Below are 22,134 nucleotides of genomic sequence, written 5' to 3'. Positions count from 1 at the left end.
TTACGAAACACGTTATTTGCTTGCACTGCAGATTTGCCCAACTGTAGTACGACCGTACTCGCGTATCCTTCGCGATTCCTTTAGGGATTCCAGTGGAGCACAGAAGAGAATGCTAGATGGACCATACAGACTGCTTACTTTACTGAGAGATGACAAATTGCTAGTTCATCAAACATTTTCCTGCACAATTCTCATTATGTGGATTGCGTAATAATAAGTCATTCATAGTAGAATCATACCGCAAATTGCACCCTGATTTTGGTGAATTCTGATTTGCTTTAAAAACCTGTGATATCATACAGTACGAGATACATTACCAGAATGGCTGTGACACAGACCTCTCGCGTTTTATCCAATTTGTTGAGGACGTCAGTATTTTGTAGGACAAACGCGACGGTCTGTAAAAGAACGTTTCACAATACAAAATTGATAAATGTAAGTGACGTGACACGAGGTTGTACTAGCCAGTCTAACTCTACTACACACTGATGTCAGTGTCCCCAATAGATAACCCATGCTATCTAGTCGGTAATAGCATAGTGTAGAATTATAAACTGGTACAGTATGACGTTTTAAAAAAATCATCACTAATACCAAAATTATTAATATTATTAATAATTGTAACAATTATTAGTATAATAATTATAATTGATATTAGTAATGAAGTTTTTAAAACGTCATACTGTACCAGTTTAGAATTCTAGACTAGTAATAGCACCTAGCTGAAACTTAAATTGAATGAGAGAGAAGGCCATTTACACTTTCACCTCCAATTCTGTGTAACTGTAACCATAAGACCCTACACATGGAGGGTGTATGGTGTAACCCTTAGTGTGAGTACACCACACATACTGATATATATTTTGTCATAACCTGCCCCCCCCCCCCCCGATACCTGCCAACCAACCAGTTCTTACACTTGTACTACAGAGATAGACAACACTACTCCTTGCACATACCTTCCATCTGCTCACTCATACACTCACACTCACTCTCACGCTCTCTCTCTCTCTCTCTCTCTCTCTCTCTCTCTCTCTCTCTCTCTCTCTCTCTCTCTCTCTCTCTCTCTCTCTCTCTCTCTCTCTCTCTCTCTCTCTCGTGTGAGACTTTAAACACGTACACCAGTGCACCAACCCACACTTATTGCGAAAGCCTTTTCTGAAACTTTTGTTTCTGTTATAGGTAGTAGTTGAAGGCAACATTGGAAGTGGGAAGACAACATTGTTGGAACACTTTGCTAAATTTCCTGAAGTGCAAGTTTCTCAAGAACCACTGGACCAGTGGAGAGATATCAAGGGACACAATTTACTGGTAAGTGTCATTTGTAAGGCTAATACTTCAACATCATTGGTGTTCTTAAAGGCAGCCATATTATAAAAGTTTTATGTACATGGTAAATTAGTACTCTGGAAAGTGAGTTAGCATCCAACTAAGAAACCTTCGATCACACTGAAACTATTGTTGCACATGGTAGATTACACAAGTGGATGATAGCAGTGCTGTTGTTGTGACGATATAATCACCCTGTAAACACTGGAAGTTCAAAAATGTATACTGCAATATCATAGCAATCATCAGAAATGTCACCCTACTGTGAAAATACTGAAATGATAGATGTTGCATGAAAAAATGTTATGATGAAACCACCAATAGCTTATAGCAACAATAAATGTTTCGCTATTAGTTTTTGGAAAGCTTTAATAGTGTCCACTGTCTTAAGTCATTTGTTGTAGTGTTTCTTGCCAGTGCATACTAAATTTCTGATTTCCTCTGTTAGTCACTGATGTACGAAGATCCTAAACGATGGAGCCTAACATTCCAGACTTTTGTTCAGTTGACAATGGTTGTCATGAGAACAGAGAAACAACTCAAAGCAATCAGGATGATGGAGAGATCTATATATAGTGCTAAATATTGTTTTGTTGAAAATCAATACAGAAGGTGAGTTGAAAGTAGAGACTGAGAGTGCCAGAGTGACAAGGCTAGATTTTATAGCCGTTGAGAAAGTGGTGATTGAAGACATTGATTTGGAATGGAAGAATATATAATTTGACATTCTGGAAGCCAGATTTATGAAATTTCAAGAAATTTAGTGTATGCAAAGATACGACCACTGCCTTTTATTCTGAATGTTATTCTGTGCTGAATTTTAGCACTGTACAGATTAATTGCTTGATTGATTGATTGATTGACTGACTGACTGACTGACTGACTGACTGACTGACTGTTTGATTTTTTGCTTGCTTGATTGATTGATTGACTGACTGATTGATTGCTTGATTGATTGACTGACTGACTGACTGATTGATTGATTGATTGATTGACTGACTGACTGACTGACTGACTGACTGAGTGACTGATCAGCTGATTCACTCACTCACTCACTGACTTGCTTGCTTGCTTGCTCGCTTGATTGAGTGATTGTTTGCTTGCTTGCTTGCTTGCTTGATTGATCGATTGATTGATCGATCAATCTATCAAAGAAACATGAATTATGTTATTCTTAGACTATAATATAGTTTCACACTTGTTATAAATATAATTCTTATTTTGTTGACAGTGGATTCATGCCAGACTCAGAGTATGTAGTCTTAACAGAATGGTTCAACTGGTTAATACAAAATTTGGATCTTAAAATGGACCTTATAGGTGAGTGTATAAGACTCAACATACTGTTTATGATATGATGGTGGAATGTCTGTAACAGAGAGAGAGAGGTAAATCTGGTCAGACTTACATAGTTTGCTGTACATTATTTAGTTGGTTATTGGTTAGTATACCTGGTTATACTCCAGTAAAATAGGAGGGGAGTTCATGTCAATTTTTTACCTAATTGCTGACCTTATCTATTGAAAACACTACAAATACTTGTATATAAATGATATGCAAATGACTGAACAACAGTAAGGTTTTCATGGAACTTTGCTGTTTGGGATAAACATATGTTGCTGTACAGAACCTTGTGTCAGTGTGGGTTATCAGGGGATATTTACTCTTGTGCTTGTGGTATTTTCTGTTCACACTTTCACTTGCTACGCTTGGGAAAGTACGGCTGCAGAGAACACCACAAATACTCTTGCAAATACCCTGGTATGCTAAACTTGCACCCACATGTCATGGGGTACATTCTGTCATTACTTGTGTAAATGCTTGTATAGGTGTTAAAATATTTGAGACTGAAACTACCTCTAAAGAATGATTTGTTAAAAAGATGCATTATTTTTTTCTCTTTGCCTAGTTTACCTCCGTACAGACCCTGAAAACTGCCTTAGAAGAATTCAAGAAAGAAGTCGATCAGAAGAAACTGGTATAACTACAGAATTTCTTCAAGTTTTACATAAATTACATGAAGATTGGTTGGTCAATAAAGTGTTTCCAGTCCCAGCACCAGTATTGGTGAGTTGATAGTAACAATTTTCATATCTCAAGACTCTGTTCATCTGTAATTTCCACAAAGAAAGGGAAATTCTTAGTAATGGTGTTCAAATGTTACTCTTTAGCACAAGAACTCTTGTCAGTAAGTGACTTACAGGTTTTGAAGTTTTGAAGATAAAATTAAGACGTAGAGTACATAATATCTACGAAATGAATGTTTTAAGTGCATGTCGGTTGGAATTTTAAATGCGTATAGATTTGAGACAATCTTTGTTTTCATACACAAGTTCTGAGTAGAGTGGTAAATATCAAGATAACTATTAAAACTTTTCTTGTCTTTTCAGATACTGGATGGTAATAACAGTATAGAAGACATGAAACGATTGTTTGCCCAACAGAAAGACAAAATTTTGTGTCAGAACACTTCAGATTTAAATGGTACAGTACAAGTTGATGTCAAATGGCCCAAGGATGTCGTAACTGATGATGTCAAATGTTGAGATTCATTGAAGTAGATTGAAAGAACACACATAATCAAAGATATTGTCCATGTCATGGAAACTTTACTGGTCATGTGATTGGCTGACCTTTCCACCCCTATGGTCATGTGATCACTTAATCAACCAACTCTTGTCAGGAAATGTCCAACCATTAGAGATACCCCAAAATAAATTATTTTCAAATTTTTTTGTATTTTTAGAAAGGTTCAGTAGGGTAAGGTTGTATGGGTACATTATGTAAGTATGTATGTGTGTGTGTGTGTGTGTGTGTGTGTGTGTGTGTGTGTGTGTGTGTGTGTGTGTGAGTGTATGTGAGTGTATCTGTTGCATGTTGTATTGTGCATATGAAGTACTGTAGGCGAGTAGATACGAGGCTGTTAGCTATAGCTATGGATCTCAGTGGGAAATGGATAGTTATTTCCAACTGAATACAACTATGCAATAATTAGGTTTTTTTTCACATCATGTATTACTAGAGTTAAAGTATGATAGTGATAAATGTAATTCCTGAACACTTACTGAGTTGAATTATATACATTTACCATGAAGTGTGATATAACTTTATGGAGAGTGAAATGTTCATGCACTCTGGGTACATAGAAGTCTTGCTGATGATAACGGCCCATTGTAGTACACCCTTGATGCTGAGATGGTAATGATACGGCACATTGTAGTACACCCTTGATGCTGAGATGGTAATGATACGACCCATTGTAGTACACCCTTGATGCTGAGATGCTAATGATACGACCCATTGTAGTACACCCATGGTGATGCTGAGATGGTCGTGAAAATTTGGGATTCGGTTCCAAATTTTTTTATTGACTCTGTGAGTAGGAACTTTCATTTGAAGATATGACTTTGTTCATAACTTTTAAAGTATGAAGTCTTAAAAAAAAATCATTTCAGTATAGTTGTTTTTATTTCTTTGAATTTTAAATGTACTTGTTTCCTATGTTGTTGACATAGATTTTACTTTAATTATGATGATTTCAGTTTTGAGGAATGTAAGATAATCACATGAGTTGAAGGATTGGGTAGTGTTTATTGTATCATTCATTTGACCTTTGACCCCTGCGATCAGGTTGTGAAAGCTTTGACTTGCCCACCCCTTGGTAACAATAGGATGGTCACATGCCCACCCCTTGGTAACAATGGGATGGTCACAGGTCACAGGTCAAACTGTACATGGTAAATGGTTACCATTGCAAGGATGTTTCCAATCTGATTAAAATCTGATGTTAGATAGGCTGGTTTTCCTGTACTTACCTTTATTCCATCGTTATTGCGTCTTTTACGTGAGTTTTTTTTTTTTCCTGGGTGAACGCCTTGGGATGTTTCATAGAGCACTTTTTGAAAGAGTAGAGAAGAGATCCAATACTTTATTGGAATAAAGTTTTAATATCCTTATTACATGTTATTCTTGTCCTGTTTGTATTGTAATAATCTTGTATTAAACGTTTTAGTTTGTGTGAATGTTCAATGTGCATACATACATACATACATACATACATACATACATACATACATACATACATACATACATATGTACATACATACATACATACATACATACATACATACATACATACATACATACATACATATGTACACATACATACATACATACATACATACATACATACATACGTACATATGTACATACATACATACATACATACATACATACATACATACATACATACATACATACATACATACATACATACATACATATGTACATGTATTGATTGTTTAAAAGTGGCCGTATGGATGAGGATTGGGTGTTTATTTTGGCTTTGAATTGTTAAAAGAAACAATTTTATCATGGCTTCCCACCTGAAAAGTCAATATGACACAACATTAACAAAGTCTGTGTTTGTAACTCAATAATTGAGTTTGAATATAAGGACATGTCCAAGACTGGATAGAACTTCTGCTTTATTTTGGCTATTTAGGCACAGTATAAATATAAAAGGAGTGTTACAAATTATATGTAATACATGATTTATAAACTGTACTGCATACCCTTAGCATGTTTACATCCCAATACATTGCGAAAAGCTAAAAAATGTATCAAGACTTTGTTATTGTACGTACCAGAACAAAGATAGTACACATATTTAATGATCTTTGCAATGTACTAAGTTACAAACTTGGCGTATGTTGTTTCATGTTGATTTTGCAAATAGGAAGCCATGATAAAATCGTTCTACAAATTCGAAATCTAATAAAAAAAAACAATCCTCTACTCATCATTGTGTGGTATCGAAATTCACATGATACGAGTTGAGGCTATAACGGCGCCCTCAATGTCCTAAATTACTCCAAACCCACAATCCCACATGCAATAAACATGGCGGACACCTGCAGCTGAGAACGCCCCGTAAATCGTAATACTCGGTGAATTACATTGGAATTTATATGCTGTACGACGTTTCGGTAGATTTATTGTAAAGACGAAAGGTAAGTTCATGTATTCGTGACCGTCTTTTTCTTAATTTATCATTATCGTTTAAAATACGCCAATAAATTTGATCGTACGAAATAAACTCGATCACATGCATGGTTGCTGTAACAGGAACGGTTCGTCAAGTCGCCGGGTATAAATGTAAACAAGTCGGAAACTATGGAATCGACGACGTTTTGCCCCAATATTTAATCATATTAGACTGTGTTACAATAGCAGGCAATGTGTTTATGATGTATTTGTAATGGCGATGCCCTCATTTAGTGTTTCATTGTACTGTATATTTACGATCCAACAGTCCGATGTCGTCATCGCGAAAAGTCGTGTGTCATGTCGTATGAATCCCTCGTGCTGTCCGATTCCGGATTGAGCAATACATCCTTGTATGTAATCGCTGTAAAGCCACGTAGGAGCAAACCGGTGATTATTTTAGTCGGCTTGAAATTTGACCCACTTTGCCGCAGTTGTACTCGTATTACATGAGATCATGGATGTATTAGTCTCACTAATACATCCATGATGAGATCGATGTGTGCATTGGCGGCCTTCAAGTCGATACTGTTTCGAAAAGTCGCCAGCCAGCATGTTATCATTTTGCCTCCAGCACCACGAATTTATTTACCGACTCAGATTACAGAGACTGAACTAACTGGGATGTTTATTTCCAAGGCCAACCAAAGAAGGCCAGTGAAAATCATTAAATATTTAGTAATGTAACATTAGAATTAGATCAGTGAATTTGTTGCCATAATTAGCTTACTGATTAGTAAATTTGTTGCCATTAAAAAATTATGAAACATTTATAGTATTTCTGTACATTTAAGAAATTTTAATATGTCAGTTCTTTATGATTGAACTCAGGACAACAACTTCACACATCAACTTATCCAACCATGATATTACAGACATCAACATTTGAAAGCTGTAAAAACATGACATTTCATACACCATTACCTATGGCTATACTGTATACAGTGACCATTTAACAGTGTGATGATGGTGGAATGTGTATATACATAAATTAATTGTGCATCCATAAGCTTAAGGGAATCAACATTTCATTATGCAAAGAAAACAGTACACACCTTTGTTGAATTGTGTGGTTTTTTTTTTTAATTTGTGTAAGTTCTGATCAGATACCTCAATCCTACCTACTGTTTTCTGTTGACCAACTGTTTTTCTCCCCCCTTCCATTTTTTAATGAAAGTTTTAACACACTGAAAATGCAAACAACTGGAAATTTTGCCAAATCATGAATGCAGTGGGTGAATATTTCTTAGACAATTCAAACAATGTGATTGTCATTTGTACTATAAACCACCAGTATTAGAGATGCTTACAGTTCGATCTGTCGAAAACTCTCTCTCTCTCTCTCTCTCTCTCTCTCTCTCTCTCTCTCTCTCTCTCTCTCTCTCTCTCTCTCTCTCTCTCTCTCTCTCTCTCTCTCTCTCTCTCTCTCTCTCTCTCTCTCTCTCTCTCTCTCTCTCTCTCTCTCTCTCTCTCTCTCTCTCTCTCTCTCTCTCTCTCTCTCTCTCTCTCTCTCTCTCTCTCTCTCTCTCTCTCTCTCTCTCTTTCGTGTCTGTGTAGAGAATAATGATATCTCATGACAAGAATTTTCTAATACTCACTACACAACCCTTCTACCATTGTGTCTACTGATATTTCAGACATGCTGTGATAAACACAGAGAATTTATTAATATATAATAATGTACATTAACCCGTAACAATGCAAGCTGATCAAAGGTCTCCAATTGACATTGTTGGCAAATTTCTAATATTGTTGAAGTATAGTCCTATCATTGTAATACAGGAGTTAAAAGTGTTCAAGTGCTCGTAAAATTGAAAAGTCCACAAGTACAATTTTTATTGCACCGGAGAACAGTTACTTTCATTTTTACAATCAGTAACTTGCTAGTGCAAATCAATACTTTTTTATTTCTTTACTAATACGGTACTTATAGCAAGACCATTCAGTGAGTATCGGTACTTCAGTTTTTCTAAGCAATGAGAGCTGTCTACTTAATAGTACGTTTCTGTTGAAAGATTTGTCAATGTGTACAGGACCAGTGTAAAAACTGCAATGTGAAGTGCACATATCGATGAATCAGTCTTGTACAGTATTATTCAAGGATAGAGACATCTGTATTCAGTATAATAACTTGTTGACAGATGTAGTGAACTTACAACTAACCCTAACCCAAACCCAATTTCACTGTTCCTACAATAACATATATACATGCATTTTAACTGTACAGGGTAGTGATATCAGCAGTATACAGAAATAAAAATGATAATATAATTATAATAATTTATTTGTATGATGTCAAGAAAAAAGTTAAACAAATCAAAGATGTTTAAATTAAAGTGTACAGCTGTCACAAAAAGTGCTAACATCATATTTGTTACTTCTTAGATAACAAAATGTGGTGTCACTTATGCTTAATTTGTCATAAATTGACAGGTTTGTTTTATATGTGTATTACATAGGATCAGTAGAATAATCCATGTATAGTGTGTTTTACATTCATATTGTACAACATCTGTACAAGACAGAGTGCCCTTGAAAACCATTTATCACAAGACTGTGTCTAGTAAAGAGGTTTGATTTGAAAATCACATCTCAACGCTTACATCGTTTCATATGAATAATTACAACATGGAGTAGCCTGCCTTCACTAATTTTATTTGATTATACTTTACTATGTTGATTCAAAGGAGTCTATTTCACATTAATTATCCATATTATGTGATTTTAAGTGTGCAAAGTACATATTTATGAGAATCATAAAATGAATTCTAAAATCAAATTAAATGCAAAATTATTAGATAGGTCAGTTGAAGTCTATACCTGTACCTGTACCTGCCAATCGGCAAAATGTGACAATCTAGTTCAGACTAGTCAATGTCAGTCAATCAGTGACACTCTTAGAGTACACAACATACTAGCACTTGCGTATTTGGACTTGTAGTTGAACTGTTTTATGAAATAGCTTTGTAACAAACACACACACACACACACACACACGTGTGTTTAGACAAGAATCTTGGCTTTCTGATTTGAGGTATTGACTTGACTGATTCCTGTGAACAACATTGTAAAACCAGATCGCCAAGTCTCTAGGTTTATGTGATTTATTCTTCTATATTATTAATTTTGGTTGAAATCTGGCATTGTTGATTTACTATGGTCAAAGTCAGTGTGCAGTAGTATGACTTGACCTTTGACCTAAATTCTGACGTTGTCAGGTGGGTTCAAATTTGATTTGATTTTTGTACACAGAGGTAAATTTTAACACATGTAGTATAATTAATTTGTGTCAAAACTTGATCATTGTTCCTACTCCATGAAAGGAAATGAATCCTTGAATGAAGCGCTCCCTTGTAAATAATATCGACATATTCATAACATAGTTACATATGCCATGAGATAATTCCTGTTGTTAAAATTCTGTCTTCCATATATGGTATCCATAGTCACCAACCAACCCACACACTCTCATGGAGTCGTGACTTACATCATATAAAGTGTTTTCTTTTGTGGGATTATAAATAAGTATTTTCTTGTATTTACCAGAGTTACCCTGAGGGATTTTCCACTGATACATATCGAGTGATGTAGTAAACATTTCCGAGAAACTATATTTGATTAATTTTGCAGGAACAGATTTGTGAAATATTTAAACAACGATATTATATATTGATAAGGATAAGAAAATATATTGTGTATACATGTGCTGTTTTGAATTTTTTTCTAGTAGAAATGTCATTTTCATGACTTCAGTTTATTGTTCAAACTGATACATAGAGTTGACATTTTACGTTTACGTGTAACAGGAATTATTTAGAGCCATTATAAACAGTGTACCCTCAAAGCCAATTTGATGCGCCACTGAGAGTGAGACACACAATTTCAAATATCAGCTCTTGCTTGTGAGAACATGACTAGCCTGAAATCTTGTGATGTTGGGATTTTGCTCTGGCTTTTCACATGTGGTTGAGGAAAAATGAGAGGAGACTCCTAGACGACAGGATTCCAGGTTAAGATTAGTCTGGATGCCAATGTGGTCTCTAACTAAATGAGTGGAGGTGGAAGTCTAAAGATACTGAATAATTATCTATAATTATCATAAATCATCGCAATCCTAGTTTCTGAATTACCCCCTTTAAATATTCCATACAACAAGTGCTGGTTTAGTCACACCAAAATCCAATGATTTATAGAAAATGTAAGATTTAGTCATATTTTTTATTTGTCAAATATTAATTTCATATTGTAGCAGGTGTTACATTGTAGCTATCATTCAGGATTAGTTTGTGGAATATTTTGATTTGAAAAGGACTGATGAGATAACCAGATATTATTTGAATAGTCATAAAATTTGTCATGTATTTGTGAAATGATGTAACATATTTTATGTCCAAAATTATTGGAATTCTCTGTGCATTGTAAGCAAGATTTCATCAAGGCCATTTGTAGTGGTGAAGAAGCTACAAACATACAGTATTAGCCCTGTCCATATCTGATCCGGATCCAATCTGAATTAAACTGATCCAGATCACTTTAATCCCCATTCCATCTACACTAAAAAATTGAAAGATTGATTTGATTTGAATTACATTAGTGTACCTGTCCATACATGTACCAACTTTGATTAGAAATACTTATTATCAGACTAATTGAATTCACTTGAGTATGTGCCTGTCCACACCAGGCTTTAAGTGATCATGACCTGATTTGAATTACTTTGATCTGGATCAAAACCACCACCAAGAGTAGGCTTCGATGCGAATCAGTTACATGTAATTCAAATTAGATATGAATTAACCATAAGTATTGACAGGTAAATCAAATTGGATCCAGATTAGATTTTGTAGTATGGACAGGCTTAATATGTTTTGTGTACTCCAATTTGAGAGTATTCAAAACTATGGACTTGTGTACATGTTAATATTCTTGTGAAAGATTTTACCTGTTGCTCTTTATTACTTTTGCTTCCAAACTTGCCAGTGTACAACCAAACATTTCAATCTAATAATCCCACACAGTTTGTGTTTTTCTTTGAAACTATGATGGTGATTCTGTTTTTGTTGTATGATTTGACAGTTGTGGTGGCCTTAAAGGAAGTCTTACCATAAATCTAACTAGCAAAGTGGATATGACTTTCAAAAAAACTGTCTTTCATGTCATAGTTTATAAATGACCTACATCATGTACATTGCAAACACATTGAAAGTAGGACAGGCAAGATAGATGGGACATTGCTGCTCATTAGCATAAACCTGTTGTTCTCTGGCCCTCCTATTGTTCTCTGTCATGTTTGCTCTGAATACCAGAATACCAGCTATTGTCATGCAGGCATGCAGGAAAACAGTTATTGTTCAAAGAAAAAAGTATGCTAGTTGTAACTTGACATGTTGTAGGAATAAAGCAGGTGCACTGTAATTTAATTAAAAAAAATAGTAGTTCCTGTAGGTTGGGTGATAATAAAATAGTTTTCACATACATTGGTGTTTCCATTTCCTACTTTATTGTATCCATGGTGATATCCAGTACTTGTATAGGACAAAGTAACAAATCAATTAATAATATTTTGTATTAGTTCCAAACTAATAATTTACCTAGTTAGGCTAAATCACCCAGCCTTCATCAGGTGTTCTATGACTCCATGTCATATGACCACAGGAGGTATACTACTACCGTATTTCAATTCCCTTGTTCCTGTTGTCACGTTAGAGATCGGCAATACTGTTTGATTATTCATACTCTAAGTTTAAAACTACTACATTTGTACTAAATATGATGCCAGAGCAACGAAAGTGTTTTTGGTTGTAAGTAATAATAATGGAAGTAGTAATAACGTAAGTAATACTATTAGTTATGTGAATGATAATATGTACAAATTTGTATAGCCATACATCTGACAAACTGGACATCTAATATCAAAGACCATCTGCAGTGTCTTATGTCTCTTATGTCATAAAAAGCAGTGTCGCTGACAGTAACAGTATCAATGCACAAAATTTCATAAAAATGTAAAAGTTCATCAGAATAATTATACTAATTTATGCATTTTGTTAACAAAAATGTAGTTCAAGTGACTGTCACCTGTCTACTGATATTAATGTCTTTTATTTTAACTCAGATCTTAACAAACTTTGATACTGTATTGAATTAATGTGAATATAGTTGCATCAAATATGTATAATATGTGTTAGAAGTCACCCCTCACCCATAATGCCCCAGGGGATTCCAACTAGTGCTTGACTTATGTTATGTACACATGTATGTGTTAGGCCACTGTGAAATAGTTTACTTATTTAATTATTTGTAATTTAATTTATCTGTATACAAGTAAGCTAACTTTACAGTGGTAATGTGATATCTTGAATGAATGATACTAAGAGATGACTATTGATTTGACTTGTAATTATTTCAATAGTTAGTTATATTTATATATTTTTCCACAGATTTCTAAATGAAGTGACATCAATGACAAAGTGATAGATGTAAATCCACCATGTCTTCAGCATCAAGTAGAAGAGTAAGTTTTATCAAATTTTTATTATTTTGATAAATTTATCAAATAAACTGTTACTGAGGGTGAGGCTTGGAATATGTACTTGAATATATGAAGTAATATTTTGAACACTGAATTTCGGGTCTGTGTAACTAGTGTTGAAATAAGTGGATATGTATGGTATGTTGTATCTATTCTGCATGGTGTTGATTGTTCAGATGTCGTTTACTTCAAACCCAGACAAAAATATTAGACAATGTCGCTGTTGAGATTTTTGGAGGTCGAATATATCTGGAAATGGAAAATGTGTGATGTTAGTTGGTCATGGGGGTAAGTCTGAAAAATTGGAAGCACAATGCAAGTGTTAGTGTAAGCCTTGATGTTGCCATTTGTTTCTGAATGCATGTAGCCCTTGGACAAGATTTGAACCACTATTGCCAGCCAGTTTTATATATGGGAACCTGGTAGGACAAAGAGTGTTCAGAGGAATTTAGTCCCACATATACTATGACTGGATTAGAGTTCAGGAAGTCTAAAATGACTGTGGCACTATGGGTCCATGTCAGAGTAAATAACTATAAAATGGTTTGAGCACAGTGGGAAAAAATTGTATGAAGTACTTAATGTAGACAATTGAACTGATAGGAAATACTAGTGTATTGTGTAGAATACATTTCTGAACTTTGGCTGGTACCGACCAATAACTGGGAGAACTTGACAACATTATACAGATAAACTAGCAACACTCAGTACTTTTAATCCATAAATGCTGGCACACACCAGATAGATTGGGTTGAAAATTAGTTTGTTAGACTAAAAGGAGCCATTGAATGTAACTAATGATTTGTTATTTATGTGATGACAGGTGGTGTCAACACATACTGCCCTTTTAATACAAACATAGATAATACTGTACAACATGTGTGTAGAAGTATTTGATAACAATAGATTTACTAGGGTTGTACTTATCTCACCCACGTCATCCAGGGCTGTGCCACTGACTTGCTGTGTTTACTATTGCAGGATATGTACATATATGTTATTGTATGGGTTTAATATTATGTCAGTTGAAATGTACCACCTAGACTAGGGTATAAACAGTATTGTCAAATATCATGGCTCACAACTGAAAATATTTATATCATTTTGTCACATATGTGTCATATTATCAGTTTTAGAGAATTTCAGAATATGTGGTTTTCAAATTTTGATAGAAGTTACTATGTGAATGCTTTAAGCCTATGTGTTTGTACAGAGGTTGCAATGGATAGTATGTCCCCCCCCCCCCCCCTCCCGGGGATTTGAAGAAGTATAAATGGCTGAGCCTATGTGTTTGTACAGAGGTTGCAATGGATAGTATGTCCCCCCCCCCCTTCCCGGGGATTTGAAGAAGTATAAATGGCTGTAGTGCCACTATAGGTCCATGCTGTGGGTAATAATTGTGAAACATGTTCTCACACTGTACTCAACTTTTTAACACAATTGTACAGAAGGTAAAAATTTATAAATTAGTAATTGTCTGTGTATGTTGTTGTGTTCTTTCATGTACTAACAAGGTGTCTAGTTTTGAAATTACTCAAATTGAAATTATATCACCATAGGTATATGTATGTGAAAGGAGTCTAGAATTTTGTAAGAAGGAAGTTTTTTGTCTAAATTACGATGCCGTTCTAATAGTAACATGGCTTCAGTAATATGATTGAGGATTGCTAGCAATGGATGCTACATTAGTCAGAGCATAGTATTCAAACATAGCCTGAGATTTACACGATTGTATTAATCAAGAGGCTCTCTGGGGCTTTGAAGCTCAAGATCTTGGAAATGGTTAATTTGGATAGTTACAGATAATAAGACCATCTCTGGGCAATCTTTAACCATAGCCCATACACTTGTCTTGGTGTTACTATCCCAAGAACTTTTCCAGACCAAATCCTTGGTGTGGAGAGCTTCTTGAGATAAGTAACATCAAGACATCTCTCCGGGCTATGGTCGTATCCAGTACATATTATACCCTAACCTGCAGGAGATTCCTGATTTGTATTGTATAACATGTGAAGTTGATAAATTGCTAGAAGATTGACTAAGTTCTACCTGGGTTCACATTACCAAACTATTGTTAAGTCATTCAATTAGTAATCATTGAAAGTAGCCAATAACTTGTGATGCGTTGCTAAAACCTGACTAGTCCATTAATCTCTCCACAAAGGTAACATTTTATGTACAGCACCTGCCCTTTTGAGCATTCAAAGCAAATAAACATAAAAACTGACATCTAACAGGGTTTATTATTTGCCTGGGGATTTACAGAGGCAGTCAGCAGTTTGTAGTTATTGTAGTCTGGGAGTTGTAGGATTATCTCCTGGATATACCTGCTCATTATGCACTCAACAAAGGATGCTGGACTCAGTGAATATAAATGGGTGCTCCTCTCATTATTATTTTATGATCGAATACAACAAAAACAACCAATTATGGATATTTTTTGTATCACAAAAGTTTGGAAAGAATATATTAACGATATAATAGCAAGAAATAACCGACAGTAAGAGTTTATTGTGGTTGATAGTAAGACAGAATTGAAAGAAAAGGAAGTCACTGAAATCAGTGTCATTGAACTTATGACCTGGGGTCAAAGGTCAAGGATAAATGCTCTGCCTGGCCTGAAAAGAGTTATTGGATCTTTTTTTTCAAGAAAGGAGATTGAACATCTGAAATTTAGCCAAGTATGTTTGGACAGTTTGAATATTTATTTATGACATGCTGTAGTCTTTAGAACTATCTGATTGGTCAATCAACTATTGTACTTCGTATATTGTTGATATATGGGTGTTGGAGACTCCTGGAGAGTAGATATCAAACTGATGTATGGATATATACTAAAATCAAACTGTGTCTGTGAATAAATCATGGGTCCAGGGAAAGGGTACTGTGTGTTGTTTAATCAAAAGAAATAAGTAAGATCAACTGCATTGGTTTCATCCACTTTCTCTTATATGCAGCAGGCATCGACTGAAACTGCGCAGATAGTCAGAAGTGACACAGAAACCTACATATACATAGAGGGGCTTCTTTTGTTTACATTGCATTGGTACTCAGTATTTGACAGTAAAACAACAAATTTAACATTCAAAGGACTCAAATTCTCTGCTAATCAGATACAAATATAACATGAAGACTCACACATATTATCTCAGGATACCTTCTTTTCAGCCAACTGTATTACAGGTCTATTTTTTTTCTCTGTTTCTCATTACCTGACTGACCCAAATTTCAGCTCCGACATCAAAAATGAAAAAAATAAAAAATTCACTTGCCCTTAATATTTTGTGGAACAGTGCCCTCTCTGGCAAGAATAAGCCAGTATCTAAACTGTCAATGTCATCAACAGTCATGGTGGTGGCAGTAACACTTGTCCACAAACCAAGTATTTCTTTCATGAAGAAATTTATTCAAGTTGTGGGAGGGGGAGGGGGAGGGGGAGGGGGGAAATGTGGAGTTATCAAGGCGCATATATCCAGCGCTAGCTGAAAACATGCCAATTGTGTAGAGAAGCTGGGAAAGGACTTGTTACCAGGAATCCAATAAAAAGAAGATAGAGAGGAGGAAAAGGAGAGATAGAAAAACATGATGGGGATGAGTTTTATTTTTATGTTTTTTACTTCTTTTTGTTATTAAAATTGACCCATTGACCCATAGTTCCTATGAAAAAGTAATGAGAAACATTAAAAAGATAGAGTTATTCTTTCCAGGTGTATAACAAAGGGTATAACAATGCTTTGATGAACCTATTGATCATAGACAATGGAGAGACAGTACTTGGAGTTCATACCAAGACCTGCAAATCAGAGCTCATTATAAACTCTAAACATTCAATAGAATATCAATTCCACACTGACCTGAGTGTGATAAACCACAAGGTGTTTTACACTGTTTCAAACCGAAGAAATAGAACAACACCACTGTCACAGTGTCAGGGTCTATGATGATGAGTCAAAGTCTCTATTCCCCACCACAGCACATTTATTTAGTACATTGTATGTCATTCTGTAAGGTACGTTGTGATGGTGCACCTACACACATCAGTCGACCCCTCCCTGAGAGGAGGAGGCCGATGAGGGCGGAACGACAGCGTATCTTACAGTCTAGTATGCCATGTTGCCTGTGCTATCTCTATCAGTCAGCACTCAGTGGCTTAGAAGCTAGTCTTGCTGCTAGACGTTCAGGCTTTCTTTCGATGCTATAACTATAAGCGAACGAAGTTCGCATGTGAGGGCTTGCCCGAACAGTCTAGCGAATGTCATTTTCAGACCGGACATTCCATTGAGATTACGATAAGCGGTGGGTTGGGCCATATATGCATATATATACTTTAATATATTCAATCTCTGCATGCAGGTGTTGACAAACACATTTATGTCATTACTATGTCTTATCAGTTTATGGTAATTGTGTTTGATGAGTGTGTAGACGTTGTCATTCACACATTTTAGTTAACGCATTGGTGGTTATTTTTACAAGCCCCTCCTTAAGATGAATATGCATGAAAATTTAGCTATTGTCCTCTGTCTGTGCTTGTCGCTAATACGGTTCTCTGATTGGCAGTTATTTATATCCTGATGACATTTATATCCTGATGACATCCTCGATAGCGTTGTTCGGCTGTGTGTCGTATTTTATCGGAAGAACATCCGAGGGCTAGCTGATAGACTACTTAGAAGCCTGATAGGGCGGAACAACACAATGTGCCATACAGTATCTATGTCACGATCTACCAGTTTTATGTAAAAGAAGTTAATCCTCTTTCTACCAGGGGGAATTTATTTGTACACAAAAAAAAAACACTACAAGATGAGAAAAACAGGATTACATGTAAATCTGGAAGATGTGATTATGAGAGAAAAGTGGAAAGTGGATATAATATATATCATTATGTGATAGACAGTGTCTAATTGTCTGATCGTGATGAACAAAGTCTTTGTCTTCTCAGTGGATTCATAGAATGTGTAATCATGTAAGCACAGATTGTACTATTGTCAATCTGTGATGTAATACGATTGTTAGTACAGGATAATGGTATTCTACTGTTCTTAGCATTGGGATACTGAAATTCCCCTATTGTCTAGTTTAAATACAGATTATGTCTAATGTATGTGAATAAAATAGACTGTGTTTGCTGATATAAGGCAGTGTAGATAAGTTGAACAGTGAATTATAAGGAAAAGTATGATTTTAAAAACTTCATGCACGGTTCTCTGACAAATTTTGACATTTTCTTGAGGCAGAGAACACTACCCTGAAATGTTATGTGGTATGAAACAAGTGGTTATGCTACACATTCTTTTAACAATTTTATGAAAAACTAAACCAGACTGGTCGTTTATTTACCTGCACCACTCGTCTCATGTTACAACCTACGTACATACATGGCCACTTATTTTCCTACTCAGTTTCATTATTTATTGTCAGCAACTACATCATGACTTTTCTGAGCTTGTTGCAGTCATCTTATTCAAAAATATATAACCAAGAAAATTGTTTTACTTGTATACTTCTAACATTGGCCTATTTCATTGTAGCGTTCTTTGTACATTTATATATCCAAATAGAATTGTCAATTTTCTATATCTATTTGTGTACATTTGTACATCTATCTACTAATACATATATAGGACTGATCACAGTCATTGTCCTACGGTTGCAAATAGTGTCATACATTATATACATGATTTTGTCATCAGAGGTGTGATGATAATTTTATTAATAATGTTTTATTTCCAAACGTTGTGACTTAATGGTCAAATTACGATTGTTACATTACTTTCAAAACACATAAAGGACAACGACACTGCTGACAAGTACAAAGTGTGGTAACATTACAATTAAAAAATTACAATGACATGACACACTAGAGACAGTGACTGTTTTGCAACAAATTGACACAGCAAACAACTAGATTACTGACTCTTTCCAGTTTAGCTCTTAGTAAACCCCTTTATTCACTTACTGTTACAAATTTAGAAGATAAACAGTTGTCCCAATTTTAGAACAAAACAGAGACCACCAAACAACAGAACAAATACAAAAAAGACTTTTCAAGATTCAGATGCATACAGAAACTTATACTATACGTATAATGTATTTTTTCAGTATATCTCATTTGATAATTTATACTGAGGAAAAAATACAATAATTTGCAAATGTTCTGCTGCCAGGGTATTCCTCTTTTATGTATGGTCATTGTGACTAAAAATAGAAACCAACAGATGATCAATTAGCATGGTCATATTGTGTTTATCAACATGCATGCATAGAATAATCATTACAATGTATATATGCAAATATTTCACCAATGTTTTATAAATTCATAGGGAAACACACAGGTCAGTGTAATGTGTGGAAAGGGCAGTCTATTTTTGACTTCGTAGAAAAAATGTATTCTTGTACTCAGTTTTTCAGAATTTGTATATAAATGTACCAAATATCCATATATGGATGTATCGCACGTACAAGTTGAATCCTAAATGCTGTAGGTAGTGGTGCATGCTACATTGATAAATTACCTTGTTTATCAGAATTGTTTCATGTCTGCTGCTATGGAAAATGGAATCTTCCAGATTACCATGGCAACTAGACAGTATTTTTTACATCATCACATGCCCTTTCTATTCTGTACGACGTTGTCTGTCTGTGGTGTTATTGAAATGTATCACTGATGAATTTGTAATGAATGGTCTGTGTTACAGTATCTGGTATATATAACATATACACATGGCTTTCTTCAATGGTTTGGGCGTCAGTTTTGATGAAGACGATTTCTTGTTGTATGGCTTCCATAGCAGTGTAAGTTATAGATGCATAATGTAGCTCAGTTTGCTATCACTTCAAATGTACAGTAAATGTTCTCTAGATTGATAATCTATCCACATTAGTAAATGTTTCTTACAAAAGTGTCGTGAAATCGACACTATAAACATGTTTGCGTAGATTTCGTATTAGTTCTTTCAATATTAATTTCAATTTCTAACCTTTGGATGTATGACTGTGCATTTTAAATGTACAGTAAATGTTTTCATGATTAATGATATATCCACCATAGTAAATGTTTATTACAAAAATGTCATGAAATCGACACTATAAACATACCGGTATTTATGTAGATTTCGTATTAGCACTTTCATTTTCTGATTATTACCTGTGGATGTATGGTTGTACTGTACATTTCAAATGTACAGTAAATGTTTTCCAAATTGATAATATATCCACCACTGTGAATGTGTATTACAGAGATGTTTTCAAATTCGTAACACCAGAAACATGTGTGTATCATTTTGTAATGGACACACTTAGTTTCTGTGGATGTACATGCACATGTAGCTGTACACTGGAGAAAATATTCTTCAGATTAACTATGCATCCCCCACTGTAAATGATTATTACAGAGATGTCATGTATGATGAAATGAACACCCTAAACATGTAGATATCATAATAAACACTTGTGGTTTCTGAATGTAAGCTTTGGATGTATGGTATTCACATGAAATGTACATATAACTGCATGTACCTTTCAAATGTACAGTAAATATTGCCCCAAATTGATAATATATCCTATTTTACTTGTTTATTGCAGAGATGTCATGAAATTGACATTTTAAACATATGTATCATTTGTAATTCCTATCAACTACTCTTAGTTTCTGATAAGCTGTGGCTATATAAGCTTCAATAAAAATCTTCTTACAAAATCGACAGTGTGTACTTTTGCATGTACAGATAGATTTTGTAAATTTCATAAGAGCCACTTTCAGTTCCTGTTTATAACATGTGTTAATATTTAGACATTCTGTGCTCAGCGGTTTACCTACTTCTTTATTGCAGAACATATTCTTGAAATCACCAGTTTTAACTGGTACATGTTCATTTAAAATTTATATAACAGCCACTCTGTATAACAGCCACTCTGTACACGTATATAGTCTATCAGTTCCTGTTTACATGTATAACGTGAAAGTACATTTCAGACAGTCTGTCCACAGCTGTTTTTATACCTGTTTATTGCGAAAACTGAAATTCAAGAAGTTGACATTGTACATATACATGTAAATTTCGTACCAGTAAATTTTGTAACGTGTACTTTCAATTTCTGTTTATAGCCTGTTAGTCATGTGACTAAATTTCAGGCATTCTAACCGTACCTATTTTAATACTTGTTATATACATTATAGTGCAAAAATAATGTAATGTTCAAGAAGAAGTGAACCTTAAATTTATGTGTAAATTTCACTCTTGTTAATTTTGTAATGGCCACTTTCAGTTTATAAAGTGTTACTGTACATTTAAGACATTCTAACACCACCTGTTTTTATGCTTGTTTATTCCATAAAAATGCTTTCAAAGTTGAAATTGTACATGTACATGTAGATTTCGAACGGTCACTTTCAGTTACTGTTTATAACCTATGGCTGTATGTTTCAGGCATTCTGTCTGTTGCATTGTGTCTGAATCCCCCATTGTCGGTATGTACATAGCAGTTGATTTGAAAGACCTTGTGTCCTGTGTTGTTGATGTAATCTATTTGTCTTTACTGCATAATGTGCTTTCCAAGCAGAAAACAATTCAGTGACTATGTAAATTGTGTGGTTGTAGTTATGTGGCATACATGTGTTGTGTGTGAGTCGGCAGTGTAATGTCAACTTCATGTGTGCTCGCAATGTCATGTTTGAAACATATGCCAAAATACTGATGATTACATTTTATGCCTTGCGTACCAGGATCATTTTTTCAGCCCGACTGCGTTGGCTCAGGTAGCAGAAAAGATGGAATACCCGGAGATTGAATTTGACGATGAGTATTACTGGGAGGATCTGTTTGAGGTACAATGTACACAGTCAGAAAGTTTTGGTGTTGGTTTACTGCCAAGTCTGTGCAATAGGTTTATTCTAGCTTTCTGTTTCAGTAAATGGAATCTCTGCATCATGGTCTGATGAACGGTGTGCATGTATTGTAATTTGAATAAGGGAGACTTTGTGAATTGCATCCATTTTGTTTCTCAATCTCAACTCATTCTACTTTGGTACTTTGAATGGTCTTTGTATTAATCACTACGTAACTTTTATAGTCTTCTGTATCATTAGAACCAATTAGTATCATTGGACAATAGTTTATTGCATATCTACACCTTTATACAGTTTGTTTGATAAATTGTCATCTTCAGTACAGTCTGCATTTGCAATATAGTCATGTTTATATTTAGGATAGAATGTACTGAAG

At 34.8% G+C, this 22,134-nt stretch overlaps 2 protein-coding genes across 3 annotated transcripts in view; both read left to right on the top strand.

Annotated features, from left to right (window-relative positions):
• Positions 1-160: 160 nt before the first annotated feature.
• Positions 161-4,098, top strand: LOC144437195 (thymidine kinase 2, mitochondrial-like). Its single transcript, XM_078126083.1, has 6 exons — positions 161-435; positions 1,183-1,311; positions 1,778-1,941; positions 2,561-2,649; positions 3,239-3,396; positions 3,720-4,098. The coding sequence occupies exons 1-6, from the start codon at positions 322-324 to the stop codon at positions 3,873-3,875; spliced, it is 810 nt and encodes a 269-aa protein (XP_077982209.1). The 5' UTR covers positions 161-321; the 3' UTR covers positions 3,876-4,098.
• Positions 4,099-6,229: 2,131 nt separating this feature from the next.
• The window catches only part of LOC144437231 (AKT-interacting protein-like), a 30,352-nt gene continuing 14,447 nt past the window's right edge, over positions 6,230-22,134 (top strand). The window contains exons 1-2 of one of the 2 annotated variants that reach the window (XM_078126133.1): positions 6,230-6,341; positions 12,816-12,889. In XM_078126133.1, coding sequence (XP_077982259.1) covers positions 12,866-12,889 — 24 coding nt within the window. In that variant the 5' untranslated portion in view covers positions 6,230-6,341; positions 12,816-12,865. Of the gene's footprint in view, positions 6,342-12,815; positions 12,890-19,562; positions 19,706-21,635; positions 21,738-22,134 lie in introns of those variants that run through there. The other variant, XM_078126132.1, reaches the window with a different exon arrangement.

The sequence above is a fragment of the Glandiceps talaboti genome, chromosome 7, assembly GCF_964340395.1.
Source record: "Glandiceps talaboti chromosome 7, keGlaTala1.1, whole genome shotgun sequence".
In the NCBI taxonomy this organism is placed as follows: Eukaryota; Metazoa; Hemichordata; class Enteropneusta; family Spengelidae; genus Glandiceps; species Glandiceps talaboti.
The sequence above is the reverse complement of the archived record's forward strand: the minus strand, read 5'-3'. Positions and strand labels throughout refer to the sequence as shown.

What these genes read in the sequence shown, in the direction of transcription:
- LOC144437195 (XM_078126083.1), top strand. Translation starts at nt 322, where the DNA reads ATGGCTGTGACACAGACCTCTCGCGTTTTATCCAATTTGTTGAGGACG. An exon ending in TCAAGGGACACAATTTACTG is followed by an intron (nt 1,312 to 1,777) that starts GTAAGTGTCATT and finishes TTCCTCTGTTAG; the next exon opens with TCACTGATGTACGAAGATCC. An exon ending in CAGTCCCAGCACCAGTATTG is followed by an intron (nt 3,397 to 3,719) that starts GTGAGTTGATAG and finishes TTGTCTTTTCAG; the next exon opens with ATACTGGATGGTAATAACAG.